The following is a 20,584-nucleotide window of genomic DNA, read 5'->3' on the forward strand; positions in this document are numbered from 1 at the left end:
ACAGGATTTCTTTCAGCATAACTTACATTCTGTCTCACAACAGTACAGCTTTAATGGGATGTGTATTTCTCTTAAGGTGTTCAGTCAAGAAAAACAATTATTTTTTTAGTGTTGTCTTTAAGTCCAAAATTAATACAAACCCATGTATCTTCCTTCAAACTGTGAACTTAGAATTAGTCTAAGCATATTTTCACATTTATTTGGGCTAAGAGTAGCAAGTTATAAGCCAGTGTTTCACAGTTGTGCCACATAGTTCCATACCACAGTCCAATTCTGTATGGTTCTTGAGATCTAGTATACACAATTACAGCTTTGAAAAAAAACATCCAAAAGAGTTTGAGAAACTGTGAACAAACAACTTTTGTTGATTTTGCTGAATAACTAGTCGATCATCATCACTAGTTAGTTGGCAGCTTCAAGCTTATCCATACATCCACAATACAAAGCTACAAAAAACTGAGACACCTTACAAGCAACTACTCCAAGCATTTACAACTGTACACCAAGTTTCAGTGTAAAATGTCAGGAATATGATTGCTATTTTGTCCAAAGAACCGGGTTTTTTGGTTGGTTAGTTTGGGTTTTTGGTTTTTTTATTTTCTGTTGAAAAGAATATATATTTTAGCTTTCAAGGTACAGCACTTCTGCTATAAAGTTGGATTCCAAGCTGAGGAGATTCCATGGTTTAGGTCACTATCATGGAAATGTGACTAGACAGGCACACGAAATTTCTTGGGTACTTTCTATTTTTTCCTCTAAGCACAGCACTGGTGACAGCTTTTCTAAATTTAGATAAGTACCTGGAACTAGAACTTTGTCTTTTCAAATCAGATCTGCCTCTACATTCTCTTTGGCATACCTGCACAAAGATTAAAATACCTTCTCCTGCTGAAGTACACTCTTCAAAGCAGTATTCTCCGAAGAAAAATACTCTAATTCTCTAAAAATAGTTTAATTTATTCTAAAAATTGGCACATCTATGAAAGATTCCCCTGAAAAGATTCTATTCTTATGAAATGTAATACCTCTAAAATGTCCAAGTTCTCAGTTCTGAACTGTATGCCACTGAAGACTGCTCCACATCATGTGAAAGAAGATGCAATGAGCAAGAAGTGGCAGATTTTAGAAAATAAATAGTTTCAGTGCCTCTAATATTACAAAACCATAGAATCATGGAATGTACCTTTAAGATCAAGTCCAACCATTAACTTGACACTGCCAAGTCCACCACTAAACACTGTCCCCAAATACCACATCTACATGTCTTTTAAGTACCTCCAGGAATGGTGACTTCACCACTTCTGTGGGCAGCCTATTCTAATGCTTGGCAATCCTTTTTTCTTCCCTGATGGCTCATCTTTCATCACATGAAGATGGCCCTATGTGACTATTCTGAGGCACTTCTGTGATTTCCAAAACATCAATAACTCTTGTGTCTTTGCTTTCGCATGTATCTCCAACCCCTACCTCCACTGAGACAGCAGACTGAAGGACCTCGCTAGCACACTGCCCCTCTAGCACTGACATGCTGCCTGCAGGCTTATCTCTAGTGAGCCTGATTTTATACCTCTCCCCCTTCAAATCTAATTTAAAGCTCTTTAAATGAGACCTGCAATCTCCTGTGCAAAGCTCCTTTCCCTCCTTTGAGACAGGGATACTCCACCTGACACTAGCAGGCCTAGTGTCATGTAAACCAACCCATGGTCAAAACCCCCAGTATTCTGCAAGTGATGGCAGGGTCCTTCCCCAGTAGCACCAGAGGTAGTTGCTATAAACTAGTGCTGGTATTTATTAATATCAGGCATAATAGGGCTGAATGCATGAGAAACAAGGTAAAGGTACTGTTCAGTATTATTTTTTAAAAGGAAGTTTGGCTTTGAAAAGTAAAAATATTCATATGCTTGGATAAAAGCGCAGGTGGAGATGTCTAGTCCCAGTCAAACTGAAAGATAACTACAAACTACATGTATATCCCCTATGTAACATGAAAAACAGCTATATATCAAATATTTGCAAATAAAGTGTCAAAGTAAGCCAACAACAAAAGCACTTAAATGTTTCTACTTGGTTAACTGTAAAGATTTTTAAAAGTGCCAGATAATTCACTCTTTTTTAAAGAATAAAAAAATATGTAAATTATTTACTTAAGTAAATACAGAAATCTAGACCAGCGCAATGTGAATTAGAACAGTAATTCAGTTATTTTTGTAAAGGCATTAGTTCAGTATATTTTCATGGTTTTACAGCACAATGTGATTAAACCTTACTCAGATGATGTCCTTATTTGGTACGTGCTATTGTGAACACCTGGCAGTGCAAATCCATGCTATCCAAATGAAGCATAAGAACTGATGGGTGAAGCGTGAGAGTGGAGGGAGGAGGTGAAACAAGGGATAGATCAGAAAAATTAACAAAGCCAACTGTTGCATTTTGAAACTATCTATTTAGCATGTAAGCATTTAAAGTTATCATAAATACAAAATGTAGTAAACTTATAATCACTATAAAAATTCGTTGGTTTTAACTTACAAATCCAACGTGTGCATTTAGACATCTGAACAGTAGCTTACAAACATGTTCCCAAGGCAAACAACAACACAGCAGGATACAGACCTATCCTCTCCTCACATGTATTTCTTTAAACAAATTTCTCAGCCAGCCTAATCTGAAATACAAACATCTTCAAAGGTTATGACCATCAAGGATTTTAAGCCACTTATTCTGTTTTCTTTGCCTGTCTTTTCTTAACACCGTTATGGTGCTGTTCAGAAGATTGGCCACAGACTGAAGAGCCATTGGAAGATGCAACACCTTCACGCTTCATTTTGGATGGTGTCTTTTGGAAGCCAAAGAACATATGACCTAATGCAGCTTCAAGGGGAGCAAATGGAGAAGCTGCAGATCTTGTCAGCATCATTGTTACCTATGAAGAAAAAGGAGCAAGTTACAAGTTTTAATGACTCCACATTGACTGAAAACAAGTTCAAAGCTGAATAGATGTATGGCATTTCTAACTTTCTACACAAGCATGAGGCCATACCACCAAGAACAGAAACACGTTCACTTTAGCTTTAATTGATCAAAGAATGCCTTTCTTTCTGACCTATTCTCTTCAGAAACCTATATACAAACAATGTACACAAAAAATTTTCTATGTCAGTTTACTGAAATCATCCTAAATCACACTTAATGTCATACAACTGAAGTGAAGAACAACTTTTATGTGTAAGTTTGTACCTTGTTCAAACTGAAAAACTGTAAACAGAGTGGCTATTTAAATTTAAATTGAAACAATGTAATGTGTAAGCACCTAAATATATATGCACAGCCACACTTTAGTTAAAATTCCAGACAGCCATTCTCATTCCATAAAGTAGAGAGATTTAGGTGGAAATGCCTTACAATACATAACTTAGAATAGAATAATCTGTTTTGTAGATCCGGGTACTAGACAAGTTTATATGGCAACCATTTCTACAGTTTTCAAAGACATGAAAAGTTTCTAAAACAAAATACTACTACAGTATTATGCAAGGTCCGCAACTGTTGCTTTATCACTGAAGTGGATGTTCAAGTTCCTGTTTGTCAGTATGACCACCAGTTTAAGAACTTACTTCCTTCAGTGCAGCCTGACAGCCAGTTTCTGAAGAGAGCCGTAATTTCTCACTTCCAAAATAATATTCCTTTTCTTCTCTATTCCCAGCATCTTCTTTACTGGGTTAAGTGGAGACTCACAAGCATCAGCTTGAAGCCTTGGCTCCCTGAACCCTAACTTCTTTAGAATTAAACTTGTCAGCTACCTCACAGAAAGGAGACTAACAACCACCAGTTTAAGACAGTCTCCAGTTTCTTCAGTGCCAATTCTGAAGCTCTTAAAATTACCACATTTCTACTAACACAGAGACTATCTTTCTTATTAACTAATAATCCTGAAGACGGGCATCATCATGGAAATGAAAAACTGGAGGGATTAAAGGATTCAATAGAGAACTAGTATCTATTCTATTGTAAAAGTAGTTTGTCCTGGGTTCAGCAGCAGCAGTCAGTTTTTCTCCTTCTTAGTAGCTGGTGCAGTGCTGTGGTTTTGACTTTCAGCCTGGGGATAATACTAATAAAGCCGATGTTTTCAGTTGCTGGTCAGAATGTTTACCCTGACCAAGGACTTTGTGAGTCTCATGCTCTGCCAGGGAGGAGAAGAAGCTGGGAGGAAGCAGGGACAGGACACCTGACCCAAATTAGCCAAAGAAGTATTCCATACCACAGCACGTCATGCCCAGGAGGTAGAACTGAGAGTTCCCAGAAGGGCACGTCCTCTTCTCTGTCGGGCTCATTTTCCGGCGGGCGGTATCGTATTCTCTTCCCTTGTTACTTCTCTTATCATTATTATTTTTGGTGGTAGCAGCAGTGATTTGTGTTATACCTTAGTTACTGGACTGTTCTTATCTCAACCCGTGGGAGTTACATTCTTTCGATTCTCCTCCCCATCCCTGGGGGGGGGGGCGGGGCAAGTAGGAACTGCGTGGCTGACTTGCCGACTGGCTTAAACCACGACATAGTTACAGCTACTTCAAAGTTGTTTTGATACGCTTTCTCTTCCCACCTAAACGCTTAGTTGCAAACACTTTAAACTAGATGAGAACCTAGGTGGCTTATTTTGCAAAAGCACAGACAACTGCACAGATTCAAGGAAGGCATTATGCAGCTAGCAAAATGCAGAGAACAGATAAGTATCTTACTACAAGCATAAGCTTTGTTTGAGATTTATGGACATACAAGCCTGACATATCAACTGCTGGGTTCCAAATTCCTGATTTTTTATTTTCTTTCCCTTCCTGCTCTCTCACCCTGCCAACAGTATCAGTAACAGATCTTCTGTTCTGCTCACATATAGAAGACTAAACACACATTTCACACTTCAGTAGAAGCTAGCCTTCCCACCCAGAACCATGCATTCTAACTTGCAGCAGAATGTTTGAGGGCATGTTTTTTGTATAAGATAATGAAATAAAATATTTTCTGTTCTTCAGTTATTTGCAACGCTTTCACATTCTTACCTTGGAGACAACAAGAAAGATGGTGTATAAAAACATGAGGTTGTGCCTTGCTATTGGCAAGTACTGGCTGTGTTGCAGGGTGAAAAGAACTGCTCCTATCAAAGTTACCTTCACAGGGCTGGAAATAAAAAAGAATAAGTTAATTTCTCTTCTCTACCTTGAAAACAATAATGCTCTTAGTGTGCAAAATAATTATTTCTAAATAGAACTAATGAAAATTTTTGGTAACAGTTGCTAGGTCCAAAACCCAGCTATGATTAAACTAAGACTCACTTTATACATACTGTTACTATACTTTCTGTCCCTAATATGGACAAGCATCAAATTCAGCACTACATTACACACCCAGCAAAAACACATTTGAGAAATTCTGCTCAAATCAATGCCTCCATTCAGACTCTATACATCAGTTTGCTCCCTTTCTTCCTCTCCCAACATATCTTACTGAAGAGTTAAATCACAAAGCTTGCAGTGCTCGGGCTAGGCTTAAAAATAGGTTCCTCTCCTATTCAGCCCTATTCCAAGGGGTTGCTTAAAATAACTGGACACTCTAGCAGTTACAGGGTTGTAGTCAGCTTATACTTGGCCTGAGCCAGGCCTGTGTTACCAGGTTTTGCCAGCATAGCTGTGTTGACGTGAGCCTGCAAAGATTTACGTATTCTAGCTATCTCACTGTGGTGATAAATCCCTTGTGAGGTATACAGTCAGAAAACAAGAGAATTTCATCAATTATCTGAAGTCATCTGAAGACAGAGCATTAATATACTGAAAGAAAAATTCTGTGCTTTCTTGATCTGCATCTACACGTGACATGTACAGGTGACATTCCTGTTATCACAGAACATCTCAGTATAGACACATTCTTCACTGTCTTTTCAGTAACTCCAAGATTTACTGCATCAACTTCCTGCTCAGAAAGTCAAAAAAACCCAACTCTGTATACAAGCATCTTATCCATTTGCAGAACGTTTTATCCATGCAACTTATTAACTTCTGTTTAATATTCTTAAGCTTCACATGTTAAACAAATTTTAAAAATCCTTTTTGAGTTACTCTGAACCACATCCACCATGGAAAAGGACAATATATACAAACAGTTCCACAGGCAGTAAGCATTGCTCTAGTGTTGCACCTGTATTATTTGGGTTTACAGTGCCATTATTGACAGGGTCTTCTTCCTTTTGGAAGTTTGCTTTCAAGACTGCTACTTAGGCACTGACAAGGATAGAACTTAACAAATACCTGGAATTTCAGAAAAAGCCAACAACCAACAAAAGCCATAAAAACTTGAAATATTGCCAAAGGAAACGCTATAAATATCTCTTCTGTTATTCTGTTGCTAAGACTGGCTGCAGAAAAGCAAGATAACTTTAAAAAACAAGTACTTTCTAAATTGCTGAGAGTAACATAGGAAACATCAAATGAATTTTAGGAAATTACCACAGTGAGCTTATCTTGACTTACAATAATAGCTTGTGGCTTTCTAGCCTGTCTCAATTCTCATTTTACTGTACCAACTAAACTGGGAGACATGTAATATTCCCATTCTTTGCTTCTGCAAGAGAAGTAAGATTTTCTATTTTGCATTATATTTTTGCTATATTGACCAACCAATGTGCAACTTCTCAAACAACTGATATCTATGGAGGAAACAGTGCTGGCAAAGAAAGTAAAAGTGACAATGCGTAAAGGAAGCCATCTTAGTGTTGCTCAGAACATGTACCAAAAGTGCAGACTTCATTTGGATACTTCTGGTACCGCTGTCCTTTTATTCTGGATAGAAGACCATGTCCCTATAAAACAAATTAAGTCAAAACTGCTTACCAGTCAGTCCTACTGACTCAGTACTGCTTTTTGCTAAATATTTTTTGTTGACTTGTTTTCCCATTTGCTGTTCTTGTGCTGTGAACCTAAAATTATTAAAACATCTAATAAAATTAACACAGATCACTCACTAGTCTCTCACAAGATACACACTAAAACATCGAATAGAAACGTATCTTTTAATCTGAACCACTAAATGTGAGTGCCAGCACAAGGAGTTAGAGAAATGAGAGTTAAAGTGTTGCAGACTTTTTAAAAAACTTACTAGGACATCTTCAGTAGTTCATTGGTTTCAGGCTTCCACACTCCTCTCACCAGCTGCTCAAAGTTGGAAATTAGACCACCACCAGCTCCTGAAACCACAGAGATTTACCATAAGCCTTGTCTGCTACCACTACTGCACAACCTATTATTGCACCCACCAAAACTCGTTACACCAGGTGCCAAATGTGGCACCCAAAGCTCAGACTTAAAAGTGACTAATCCAGTCTTTTACACATCCATGATCTGAGCAACTGACATGAAATCTCAGAGGTTTAGCTACTTGGTGAGAACGTCAGGTTTACCTTTATGTGATAGCATCTGAACTGATGCACTCATCACTAGAAGCAAATGCCTGAATTGCCAAAGTAAACCTCCAGAGGCTTATATAATTCCATTTTTCACATCATCATGTAAGCACAGAGAGTGTCTCTATAAACTATAAAAACCCTATGTGAGAAAACTGCATATGTATTTGTACATTAAAAGAATACAAGACATGAGGATGTGCTGGACACTCTAGCCAGTGAGACTCATCTGTATTATAACCTGGGAAAGAAAATGTTAGATCATCACATTAACACCTGTTGTTTCCCAAAACAAGAACAGAATCAAACAAATAGAACCCAAGATCTGCACTACTACTTCCTGAAGTGGCTCTAATGTGACAACAAATACAGCTGCTAGGAGGGTAGCTTCCAGATTAGTATTTCAAACAGCAGGCAGGCAAGAATTATGGCAGAATCACGGAGCAGATTCTCCTGGAAATCATGCTAAGGCACATGAAAAACAAATAGGTGGTTGGTGACACCCAACATGGCTTCACTAAGGGCAAAACATGTCTGACCAATTGGTGGCCTTCTATGATAGGGCTACAGAACGGATGGATAAGGTCAGAGCAATTGATGTTGTATACCTGGACTTGTGCAAAGTATGTGATACTGTTCTACATGACATCCTTGTCTCTAAACTGGAGGGACACAAACTTGATGGATGGACCACTCGTTGAGCCGTTGACCACATGCAGAGAACTGCGGTCAATGGCTCAATGCCCAATTGGAGGTGGATAACAAGTGGTGTTTCTCCGGGTTCGGTGTTGGGATTGATCCTGTTCAATATCTTTGTTGGCGACATGGACAGTGGGATTGAGTGCACCTGCAGCAAGTTTGCTAGTAACACCAAGCTGTATGGTTCGGTTGATATGCTGGAGGGAAGGGATGCCATCCAGAGGCATCTGGATGCCTCCTGACATGCTTGAGAGGTAGGACCATGCCAACCTCATGAAGTTTAACCATGCCAAGTGCAAGGTCCTACACCTGGGTCGAGGCAATCCTAGGCACAGCTACAGGTTGGGCAAAGAAGAGATTCAGAGCAGCCCTGCAGAGAAGGACTTGGAGGTGTTGATTGACGAGAAACTGAACATGAGCTGGCTTCAGTGTGTGCTTGCAGCCCAGAAACCAACCGTATCCTGGGCTGCATCAAAAGGAGCGTGACCAGCAGCTCAAAGGAGGTGATCCTGCCACTCTGCTCTCGTGAGTTGGAGTACTGTGTACAGTTCTGGTGTCCTCAACATAAAAAGGACATTGAACTGCTGGAGCAAGTCCAGAGGAGGGCCATGAGGATGATCAGAGGGCTGGAGCACCTGCTGTATGAAGAGAGGCTGAGGAAGTTGGGGCTGTTCAGCCTGGAGAAGAGAAGGCTGCATGGAGACCTCATAGCAGCCCTTCACTAACTGAAGGGGACCTACAAGGATGCTGGAGAGGGGCTCTTCTTCAGGAGCTGTAGTAACAGGACAAGGGGTAATGGGTTCAAATTTAAGCAGAAGTTCAGATTAAATATAAGGAAGAATTCTTTACTGTGAAGGTGGTGAGGCACTGGAACAGGTTGCACAAAAAAATGGTAAATGCTCCACCCCTGGCACTGTTCAAGCCCACGCTGGACAGAGCCTTGGGCAACATGGTTTGGTGTGAGGTGTCTCTGCCCATGGCATGGTGGTTGGAACTAGATGATCTTAAAGTGCTTTCCAACCCTAACCATTCCATGATTCTATCATTCTAAGAAGGTTCACCCCTATGTTTAAAATCAACTAATGTTACAACTGGAAAAGCTAAGGTAACAAGTTCTCTCCTTCAGCCACATGCAAAGAAAAATGCAAGCTCTGAGGAAATATACTGTTGGAAAATTTAGTAATAGCTCTGAAGCTACATGGGCTATCTCTTTCTTCATCACCATCAATTGCCCATCCTACAAGTCCTCACAAGACCTTCTGGAGGGATAAGATGAAAGTCCCCCTGAGTCATTCAATGTCACTGTTAATCCAGACAGAAAAACTGCTCTACAGGCTTTTCCCTTGAGGGGATAACAGACTGTATGAGGACTATCATATCCAGCACAGCAAGGAATGATGTTACAATTATGCTGAAGGGCTAGCCATTTAAATACCACTCCAAAACATCACAGTCCATCAAAACAAAATGTTATGCGTGTTACCTCTGGCCCAGCCCACAGCTACCATGACAAGCCAGGCATCCTTGAAGTGACTGTCTGCATGCGCAACGCCACCTGTTATCTTCCAAGTCCTAGTCACTTCTTTCATTCCTGCAACCAGAAGCCGAAGAGGCAGAAAGGCAAAGCACCGACAGAACAAGTCTTGTGGGCAGTAAAACACAAAATACCTGCAAATCATGAGAAAACCCATTAGTGGCATTCAGATATTTCTGATAAGGATTTCCTTTTCTAATAACCCTTAAAGATATTTTTTGGAATATGACTAGCAATGCATGATATACTACTGATAACTTACTTTCTTGTGTGGTAGACAAAACAAATTTGAAATGCTTTTGAGTATGTTCAAGCTCTTGCACCAAAATCATCATACATTATTTGAAATTGTTCTTACTGACCTATTGTCCCAGATAAAAATCCATTAAAGTACAAGAGATACAGCTTTAAATTTTAGATAGTTTTATAGCTTACATATAATGTTTTTATAACTCAAATTATTAAATTAGTGCCTGACTGACTTTGTGTGGTTTGGGTTTTTGTGGCTTAATTTTTGTTTGGTTGAGGTTTCTTGTTTGTTTGGTTTGGGGTTTATTTTTAATATGATTACAACAGGGTGGTAAATCACATGCTGACACCCTGCTTTCAAATTGATACATACAAGGAATTATATAATTTCAGCAAGAATGCCTCCGCTAGTTAATGTCATGCTAGATGAAATGTACATCTATTTTCAAACACATTTCACATCTTAGTAACCACCAATTCTAGCTTTTCCAGCTTGCCAATTACAAGTGTATTTCTTTTTTCAAACCACTGTCAGCACAGTACACAAAATGTAATAATATCTTTTATCAGCTTGCTTTAAAAACAAAGTAAAGATGGCTAACAATAAGATGACAGTAAATTTTAGAAGATTAGATTACGTGGTGTTTTATCTCTTCGATTGTAAACAAAAGGCAGTTCTTACAGAAAAATTCAAGGTCTCAAAAAATATTCAAGATTCAGTATCTAGATCATTTCAGCACATGAATAAGAGAGTAAAAATCAATTAAAAGCAGAGAAATGCTTTAAAAGATGGGAAGGGTACTTTTCATTTTCTTTAAAAAAAAAAAGAAGGGAAAAACAAACAAACAAAAAAGACGAAAACCAACAGAAAACCAAAACCCAAACCCACAAAAACGTACTTGCCTTACAGCTTAGGCTTCTGAGCTCAATCCTGTCCACCAAGAATTTCTAAGGCTGTATCCTTCTCTTGTTTACTCAGGCTGCAATCAAAGATGCTCCTCTCATATCTAGTTTACTTCATTAGCACTACTAGCAGACACCACAACTAAGAAGAGTTACACCTCATGGTTACAGACTAGAAACCAGGACAGCACACATGGTTTGGGGATTTGGTTTGGTTTTTTTGGGTTTCTCTTTTCAGGGGGAAAAAAAAAAAAAAAAAAAAAAAAAAAAGAAGCTTATCCTTTGCAGCAGAATGCCAAAAAGCTTCCTCCCCAGACAGGCAAATTTTAGCTGAAGCCCTATCCTAGTAATGTATTTTCTTCTTTTGCAGTGGATATAGTACCTTGCTGCTGCAAACGTCCAAAGCACTCTCAAGACCTCCCAGACTGGAGCATGCAAAAGCCTATTTCTCACATACAAAAAACTTACCAGAATTTACATAATACTAATACTGCTCTGGTGTTAAGTTTTAGCTTTAATTTTGAACTACTTATATTCTTCCTTTTTCTTTTTGTAAAGCCAATTGCCTTTGTAGGGAACCAAGCTTCAGTTGGTACAAAGTCAAAGATTATAAGGAAGCTCTTCACTGTGAGGGTGGTGAGGCACTGGAACAGGCTGTCCAGGGAACTGGTAAATGCTCCAGCCCTGGCAGTGTTCAAGGCCACGTTGGACAGAGCCATGGGCGCCATGGTCTAGGGTAAGGCATCCCTGCCTATGGCAAGCGAGTTGGAACTAGATGATCTTAAGGTCCCTTCCAACTCAAACCATTCTATGATTCTACGATTCTGTGTATCAAGAGCACGTATTTTAATGGCCACTGCAAATAATCACTTAAGCCAGTACTCAACACATAGCATTACTCAGAATTAACTGCAGTATATCGGTTTAGGACCATGAAGCACAGGGTAACGATTGAACCTAGCACTGCAGTCGCACCACGGCATTTTTTCCTGTAATTTCTGCTAGCAACACTTGCTAACAGCAGATGTCGCTGTCCTACAGACTATTTAGGAGCATCTCTCAAGCATGGCACAACCCCTTTTATTTTCCTGGTAATTTAATTTCACGTGATTTGGGACAGAGAATGAAAGTCATTATACTCATGAAGAGAGAACTTCGTAAAACTAGAAGCTTGCACAGCAGATCCCACTTGACAAAGTTAAGTTCAACAGAACCCATGTTCTGTTTACGCGTATCCCTAACTCGTGTCATTTCTTAAAATAAGCAGCAGCATTGCCCACATCAGACTAGTATGAATCATAAGCAGATTTTGTAAGCTTTATTAATACCACACCATATATTGCACATTATTCATTCCGCCGATTTGCCTAAATGAAATCTGTCAGCTTCCATTGCAACATGAAGACCAGAAGACTAGATACACACAGACAGATAGAAAGACTTACTTTCATTTTAAATAAATTTGCCATTATAAAACCTAAGCGGCTACAAAGGACAGATACTAAAGGATTTCAAGCAGATAACATTCTTCAAAGACAGGAATTGAGATTTTCAAATTCAAAAAGCCACTGCTGCTCACCAATTTTGTTAAATTTGAGGGTTTCTTCGAAGATCACTTTCTGTAACAAATGAACTCCACTGCAAGGCAACATTTATATGAACCTCCAGTGCTTTTTTTAAATTCCAAAACAGGCCAAATTGCTGCCTTGTTCACATACATGACTTTTCATTCAGATCCCTACTGTCTTCCACTACAAGGCCCATCCATTTGGGAAAGAGCAAAATATAGAGAGAAAAAAAAAAATAGAAAAAGATGTCAGGAAGCAGAGGAAGCAGAAACTAGAATAAAGGAAAGAAGATCCGTGTCTTAGACCCCAGGTTAAGGTAAAGTTCAAAATTTTTACATCAGCCAGGTTCTGGTCTTCAAGAGCTACTGCTGAAAAACTAGACTACGTTTATGACTTACCTATATCCACAAAAGTCCACATTATTCCAACGTTATTCAGCTGTTGAACTAGGAATACTATAAAAAGGTTAGTCTAGTGGCATCTGGTTATGTAAGAGTTGTTCTCTCATGAGCATTTTATTCCTATAGAACAGGATCATAATAGCTATTCTGCTGCACTGACTTTCTGGATGAAGAGAGAGCAACCAAATCTATAATATTTTTAAGTTAATCTTCTAATTTATGTGGAAGCTCGATGGTGTATCAGTTCACAAAGTATAGTTTCATCAGAATCAACACTACTCACATACTCAATTGCGGCTGCTTACCAGACTGAAGATGCCAGTAGAATATTTGTGCCCTTTGCCAGAAATCCTACTGGAGGTTCTGCAAGCATCAGTGAAGACAAAACTGAACCACCAAAGCAATGAAGCATAGCACTAAACCAGCAGGCAACTGGACTTCGGACTGACACTTCCACAGCTCCTGAAACAAAGGTAAAAGATGCATGAATGGAAATTGTATAAAAACAATTGAGAATCACACCATGTTTTAAAATTCAGTATTTTTTAAATCATTCAGTCCAATATGGTTCCTCTAGGTAATGAAAAATCCTCAAGAATTCTGTAGGTTTTCACAGGAAAAGTCTTTAGAAATACAAATTTCAGAGTACACTGACTTAAGAATATGCTTAAATGAAATTAAATAAAGTGAAAGACTGACATTGTGTACTCTGAACGTCTTTTGTGGGCTGGTTTATTAACTATCTGGCTACCAAGAATAAAAAGCTTTCAGAGCTTGGGTATAAGAGGTCTCATTGTTAATAATCTGGCATAGATTTACAGTCGCTTTCAAATTTGTATTAAAAATACACAAGTGGCTTTGCTGACCTAGATCAGATTGGTATTGATTACTTTTGGGTGGTTATTCTACAAATTCCATTTCTGCTTTTGAATCCAAGGTCACTGGTTTCCCTTTTCATCATAACATCCCACTGTGTCTGCTGATCAAAATGAAAGCAGCATCCAAAACAATTATTAGCTAGTTTCACCTGCTATCCTGAACACAGAAAAAAGATCACCTGAAGCCATAATAACACATCTAAGTTTCCTTTGTTACTAAAAGCTTCACAGACTAGTTTGTTGTCTTTGAAATGAATTATTTTTTTAAATTGCAATTGAACTATGTCAAAAGAGTATTCTATATTAGAAGATTATGCTGAGGGCAATCAGAAGCCTTAATCAGTTTCAGGGGGAAACAACATTTAATCAATGCCAGAAATATTCTCAAGAAATTGTTTTGACTATTCCCTTCTATTTCAAAAGTCCAATGTTGCCAAAATTTCCCCTTTACACATATGCAGAGCTCTGTTTGCCTGAACTAGTCTCCATAGTTCAAAGGCTGAAGTTCACAAAAGCAGAGATGAAACCTAGTGTCTGCCCCAAAATGCAGTTTGACATATGTTCCCAATTCAGAGGAGAAGCTTTTGTTTTTTCAGGCATTTCTGTGGGAAAAATAGCTTCTAACCAAAGATGAAAGCTCAAACGTATCAGAGAAAATACACCACTCTCAATACAATTCATTTCACACAAGAGTATTAACGTGAATGTTCCAGTTTTAGTAGTGACACAGCTATCATGTATTCCAGCACTATCTAAATTCCTATGTAACAGCTAATTTTTAAAAAATGAGCACTCACAAGTACTACAGAATATCTGAATATAAAATAACATCTGATTTTTTTTAACTATTGTGTAATTTATTTTCCATACTGCAGTACCAGGTGCTCCAAGTCGGTTACGCTCAGCTTTGTTACTGCATACTATCCCTTCTCCAAAGTAGCTATCAACTGTTCGTGTGCATAACATTAACAGGAGAAATTTTTAAAGCATGCTAATGTTACTTAACTACAAAAGTGAAAATATAAAGCAGGCCATTACAGTCAGATCCAATATAAATGAATGTGGATCTATTTTCACCAACATATTTGAAAAGGGTAAGACACCTGCAGTACAGTAACAGTTCGTGCTTACTACATGGAGGTTTCTTCAAAAAAAAAAAAAAAAAAGAAAGTAAAAAAAAAATGCTGACAGCCATTGCACTCAAAAAGAAAAACAAAAAAAGGCAAAGCTATATCAAGGAGAGACTCACTGGTCCAAAAGAACTACTGTAGGTTCCTCCTCACATGTAATAATTCTCTTGTTTGATGACATGAACACAAGTACTACTATATACCTACTTTAGCTTGAAAGGACTAAATTCCTTGTCATGCAACAATAGAATACCCAATCCCCACGTTTGTCAGTACTCCGTTGAGTAATTCCACTAAATACTGCTGTGGCATTATAGCACAAAGTGACCTTTTATTCTTCTCAATAAAAGAATACTGAGAAGAAATATCCCAAACTTTATCGGACAATGAGAAAACCCAGCTAACAAAGGTAGTGCCTGTAAATCACAAGTGAACATGGGCTGGAGCTGGGGAGTACTGCCAATAGATCAGTTGTGCTATGCACAAGCTTTAACTCTGGACAAACAACTTTGCTTCTCTCCCATATACTTTGCTAAAATATTTATGTGATTTTTTCACTTCCTATACAAAAGGCCAGATTAAAAAAAAAAAAATTAAAAAAAAAAATCAATGAAATGTTGCAGTTGTTCTAAAATTAGATATCTGCTTTCTTTTCAAATCCATTCCCCTGCCTTTCAACATCACCACTTTTCTACTCTTCCCCACAAATAGCAGCAAGTGGTTGCAGTTCTGAGGACACAGATAGGAATTACTATTATTATTACAGATTGCTCTCTATGAACAAGCTCCACAACAAAGCATGTAAATTTATTCATTAAGCTATTATGTATAAAAGGACAAGAGACTTTACTGGACTTTCAAGATCTTTCTGTTGGTCAATGTTAGAATTTTCTTGGCTCAAATACCATATTTAACAATTCATACCTTCTTTACAACAAGGAACATAACCAACTTAGAAGGCAACGAGACAAAAAATGCTGAACCTAATTTAAAGCTTATCTTAGTGTTGGTAACTAAATTCTGACTGGGATATAACCTTTCAGAAAACAAACTCGGTTTTAAGTGGGTCACATATTTTTAAATAAGTGGTCATTTATATTTATCCTCTGATGCATCCTGTAAAACTAATGAGGCATCACAAAACCATGTGAAACATAATCTGCCAAAAGGCCACTAGCCCTGCAAATGGTATACTTAGAAAGATAAGGTTTCAAATGCAAAGACTGTTGTTGAATATAGTTTTAAACATTGTTTCTACACAAGAGTGGAAAAAGAAAAAAACAAACAAAAAAAACTCAAACAAACTCTTCCCAGCAAACTATTTCTACCAGAAGGATAAGATCTGCATTAATCTTTCCAAAAGGTTCCAAATAGGCAATCAGAACACATACCCATACACAACTAAACAGCAAAACAGAAGAACATGTAGAAGTTTTTTCTAGCACCCCTGCTGAACTATAAATAATAACATCAATTAAGCAAAAGGATTTATAGTCAGATTTAATTTAGCAAAACTATGCCAAAAAAAGAAAACAAAACCAAAGCAAAAACAATTCTCTCCAAATCATCAGAATCATTTAATAGAAAACTTGCAAGAACAAAACCAGCACATTCCTTGCAGATATGACACATCCTCAACCCTGAACACCTTTTGCTGTTCCTCCGTCCCAAAAAAAATAAAATTGCCAAAAATTTCCAGTTCTACAACTGACCAAAGTTACAAATGAGCAACTCCTAAGCAATCCCAAATGAGCTAACCAAAACTCATAGTTTAAAACATGTGGGAAACAACATGTGCAAAAGCAACAAGGCAAAGTGCCGGGTCCTGCATTTGAGCCGTAACAACCCCATGCAACACTCCAGGCTTGGGGAACAGTGGCTGGAAAGCTGATTGGTGGAAAAAGCCCTGGGGGTGCTGATGGAGCTGAACATGAGCCAGCTTGTGCTCAGGCAGCCAAGAAGGCCAATGGCATCCTGGCCTGTATCAGCAATAGTGTGGCCAGCAGGGCCAGGGCAGTGATCATCCCCCTGTACTTGGCACTGGTGAGGCCGTACCTCGAATCCTGTGTTCAGTTCTGGGTCCCTCACTATGAGAAAGACATTGAGGTGCTGGAGCAGGTCCAGAGAAGGGCAACAAAGCTGGTGAAGGGCCTAGAGAGCAAGTCTTATGAGAAGCAGCTGAGGGAACTGGGAGTGTTTAGTCTGGAGATAAGAAGGCTCAGGGTGGACCTTACTACTCTCTATAACTATCTGAAAGGAGGTTGTAGTGAGGTGGGGGTCAGTCTCTTCTCTCTAGTACCAAGCAACAGGACAAGAGGTAACGGCCTCAAGCTGCACAAGGGGAGGTTTAGACTGGATATCAGGAAAAAATTCTTCACCAAAAGAAGGCATTAGAACAGGCTGCCCAGGGAAGTGGTGGAATCACCATCCCTGGAAGTGTTCAGAAAACATGTAGATGAGGCCCTCAGTGACATGGTTTAGTGGTGGCCTTGGCAGTCCCGGGGTAATAGTTGGACTTGATGATCTTAAAGGTCTTTCCCCATGGCAGGGAGGGTTGGAACTAGATGATCTTAAGATCCTTTCCAACCCTAACTATTTTATGATTCTATGATTCTAGTTGATTCTATGATACGATTCTATATTGGTTATCACTGCTGTAGTTTGCCAGCACTCCCAAGTGAGCAGGAAAATCCAGCTTTTAGCCATTTAGGACTGGCAAAGTCCCAGTTAGTGTGAGTCCATCCATGATACAAATACCCTAATCCGATTTTAAGCGGGGTGGGTGGGGGTTGGTATTTTAATGAGACCAGTAATCTGGGATAAAACAAACATGGCTTTGACCTGAACACATACTTCTTGTATCACCAACCAATTAAGGTTACCCAGTTACTACCCTGTGAAATTTAGCTACTGTTTTAAGTTTCCAGAAAGAATATACAGTAATGCTTAGAGAAAATAATCAATGATAATAATAGATCCATCCTGAGTATTTCATAATGACTGTTTTTTCAGTTACAATTTAATGTTCAGTTCGAGCTGCTTGCAAGTGAGTAGCAGACCAGCATGCAGTCACCTGAATCACAGTTATTAATTCAAAGTATTAAAGAATACTCATGAGTTCTGAACTTTCCAGCGATTCGGTCAAGAAGATAAAAAAAAATTATCAGCATGGATCTGACCGACTTCTGACAGCAATTCTACTGTCCAGAAACGCTGCCTCCATAAAGCTATCCTGAATCTAGCAAAGCAGAGACACTCCTCTCATACTGGTCTTTAAGTGTGTCCATTCCAGAAGAAAGCTTAAAGGAAATGCATGATAATGTCAAATACCCTTAAGACAGGAAGTCCCTTTTTTAATAGAACAGTCATATTAGACAATGCTCTAAGTCAGCACCCAGGAACAGTTTCAGCAGTAGTAACAAAATTTGCTGAACATGCTAGCATACATAAGCATTTTGTATGAGTCTTCACATCTGCCAAGTGCACTTATTTATCAGGAAGTATATTCACTTTGACAAGTGCAGAAAGCGACAGAAGAACACATTCTCACTAAACAAACAGCACAGAGCCTTAAAAAGAGCTCCCAAATCTGCACTATAATCCTGAACACCAGCTTGGTTTCCTACACATTTATCAGCTGGGATGCAGAGTTACTGTAACTGTCCAAAGCCACATCACAGGTAGTTATTCTAAATATTAAAACAAGGCTAGTCTCTACCTTTATGACAAAAAAAACCCCAAACAAACGAAAAAAAAAAAACCCAAACAAACGAAAAAAAAAAACCCAACAGACTTGGGGCTAACAACCACAGTGCAAAAGATTTTCTAGAAAATATGATGTAGAGATTAAAGTGTCATTATGTGCAATCATACAAAATCCAAAATCCTATTACTGGGAGGGAAAAGTTTCCCTAATTTAATTTCACAATGTGAAAAGCTGCAAACACACAGCCTGTCCATTAGACTTCCCAGCTATGTTTCCTAGGAGACAGAATTGCCTTAAGAGCTTCCTGCATATCCAGGGCATGTGAATTATATAAACCTATTAGTTGAGAAGCTCTCCTTTCACCTCTCAGATGTAACACCTGAGAACAAATTACAAGCCTGTGATCTGCATTTATCCTCTGTGAGCATAATCCTAACTTCGGGCAGATTCAGCCCTTTTATTCTTGTAACTTTTAAAACTTTCAACTGCAAAAAGGCTCCAGCAAAACTCTTGGCCAATTTCACCAGTGCCTCTAGTCCTGAGAAAACAAAGAAAGTTCGGCGGGAGGCTTCCTATGTGGCTTCTGCAGCCAGTCAGACATTATTTATGGACAGATGGCCAATGAAGACTGCAGACAATCTTGTCTGCACGCTTAGGGACTGACAGAGGAGACCCGGGTTCTGGTGCGGGGAGCTGCACTAGCTGAGCCAAAGCAGCAGGTCTGCTTGCAAAGCTGAAACTCTCACACAGGGCTGTCACTCCAGAGGCCACGAGGAGCGCTGACAAACCTCTCGCTACATCAAACGAAACACAAGCCACCTGGGATTTTGTAAGTACATGCACAGTAACAGCTTTAGCCACTCGCCTTCATTAAAAACAAATACAATTCAAAGGTTGTGAGGAAAAAAAAAGTCCAAACCTCTCCAGCATGTTCTAGGTTAAAGATGCCGGAGACACCTGCGGCTCCCGCAGAGACCCAGCGGCAAATGCCGATCCCGCCGGCCCCGCCGGTTCGCCCCAGCCCATACCTGCTCCCGTCTCCCCTCAGGTACCCCCCGCATCTTGCGCGGTGGCCACACCTGCCCACCCGGGGGTAGGACGGCAAGAGGGTCCCCAGCCTCAGGCCTGGGCCAGCCGGGGTGCACGGAGGGGAACACATGAGGGAGCACGGCGGGAGACACGGGGAAATATGGGAGGACGACAGGGTAACACTGGGGAGCAGGAGCAGCTCCGTCCCGTCCCACCACGCCGACCGCTCACCCCGCTGCTCCTTCAGCGCCATGACGGAGGCCACATAGTGCGCCAGGTCGAAGAATGGGAACATGGGCAGACGCGAGAAGAGCAGCGGCACCTGCCACAGCTCCATGGCCGGGCAACAGCGAGACGGAGGACAGCAAACCACCGTCACAGCGCGGCGGCGGCGCCAGCCGCCTCAGAGGAAGCTTGGCCCCCGTCGGCCGCCGTCAGCGGCGGGGCGGGGCGGTCGTCCTCCTTCAGGCCGCCGCGGAACTGTACGAGAGGAGTGTTTGCTTAGGTCGCCAAGTAGTTAGCGTTACCAGTGTGCGTGCTCCAGCACGTGGAACATGTGGCCTTTCACGGGTTGATATCACTGTTTATCACCTGCCTAATAATTACTGGGGTATTAATGTGTACTAGACCCTGGTCAGACCTCAGCAGAAACCCTTTTAATACATCTTTACATAGAATCACTGAATGGTTTGGGTTGTAAAGGACCTTTTAAGATCATCCAGTTCCAGCCCTCCTGCCATGGGCAGGGACACCTCACACTAGACCATGTTGCCCAAGGCTCTGTCCGACCTAGCCTTGAACACTGCTGGGGGTGGAGCATTTACTTCTTCGGGCAACCTGTTCCAGTGCCTCGCCACCCTCACGGTACATCTAACCTGAACTTCTAAGTTTTAACCCATTACCCCTTGTCCTGTTACTACAGCTCCTAATGAAGAGTCCCTCTCTGGCATCTTTGCAAGCCGCCTTTAGATACTGGAAGGCTGCTATGAGATCTCCACTCAGCCTTTTGTCCAGGCTGAACAGCCCCTCAGCCAGTCTTC

The 20,584-nt window shown here is 40.0% G+C and overlaps 1 protein-coding gene across 1 annotated transcript; it reads right to left on the bottom strand.

Moving 5' to 3' along the window:
• Positions 1-1,907: 1,907 nt before the first annotated feature.
• Positions 1,908-19,881, bottom strand: TMEM38B (transmembrane protein 38B; the record flags this gene model as incomplete). Its single annotated transcript, XM_080638638.1, has 6 exons — positions 1,908-2,923; positions 5,055-5,172; positions 7,144-7,231; positions 9,630-9,814; positions 13,107-13,263; positions 19,776-19,881. 6 exons carry the CDS (start codon positions 19,879-19,881, stop codon positions 2,717-2,719), a joined length of 861 nt encoding a protein of 286 aa, XP_080494764.1. The 3' UTR covers positions 1,908-2,716.
• Positions 19,882-20,584: the final 703 nt, after the last annotated feature.

This window comes from Psittacula echo, assembly GCF_963264785.1.
Source record: "Psittacula echo genome assembly, chromosome: Z".
Classification (NCBI taxonomy): domain Eukaryota; kingdom Metazoa; phylum Chordata; class Aves; order Psittaciformes; family Psittacidae; genus Psittacula; species Psittacula echo.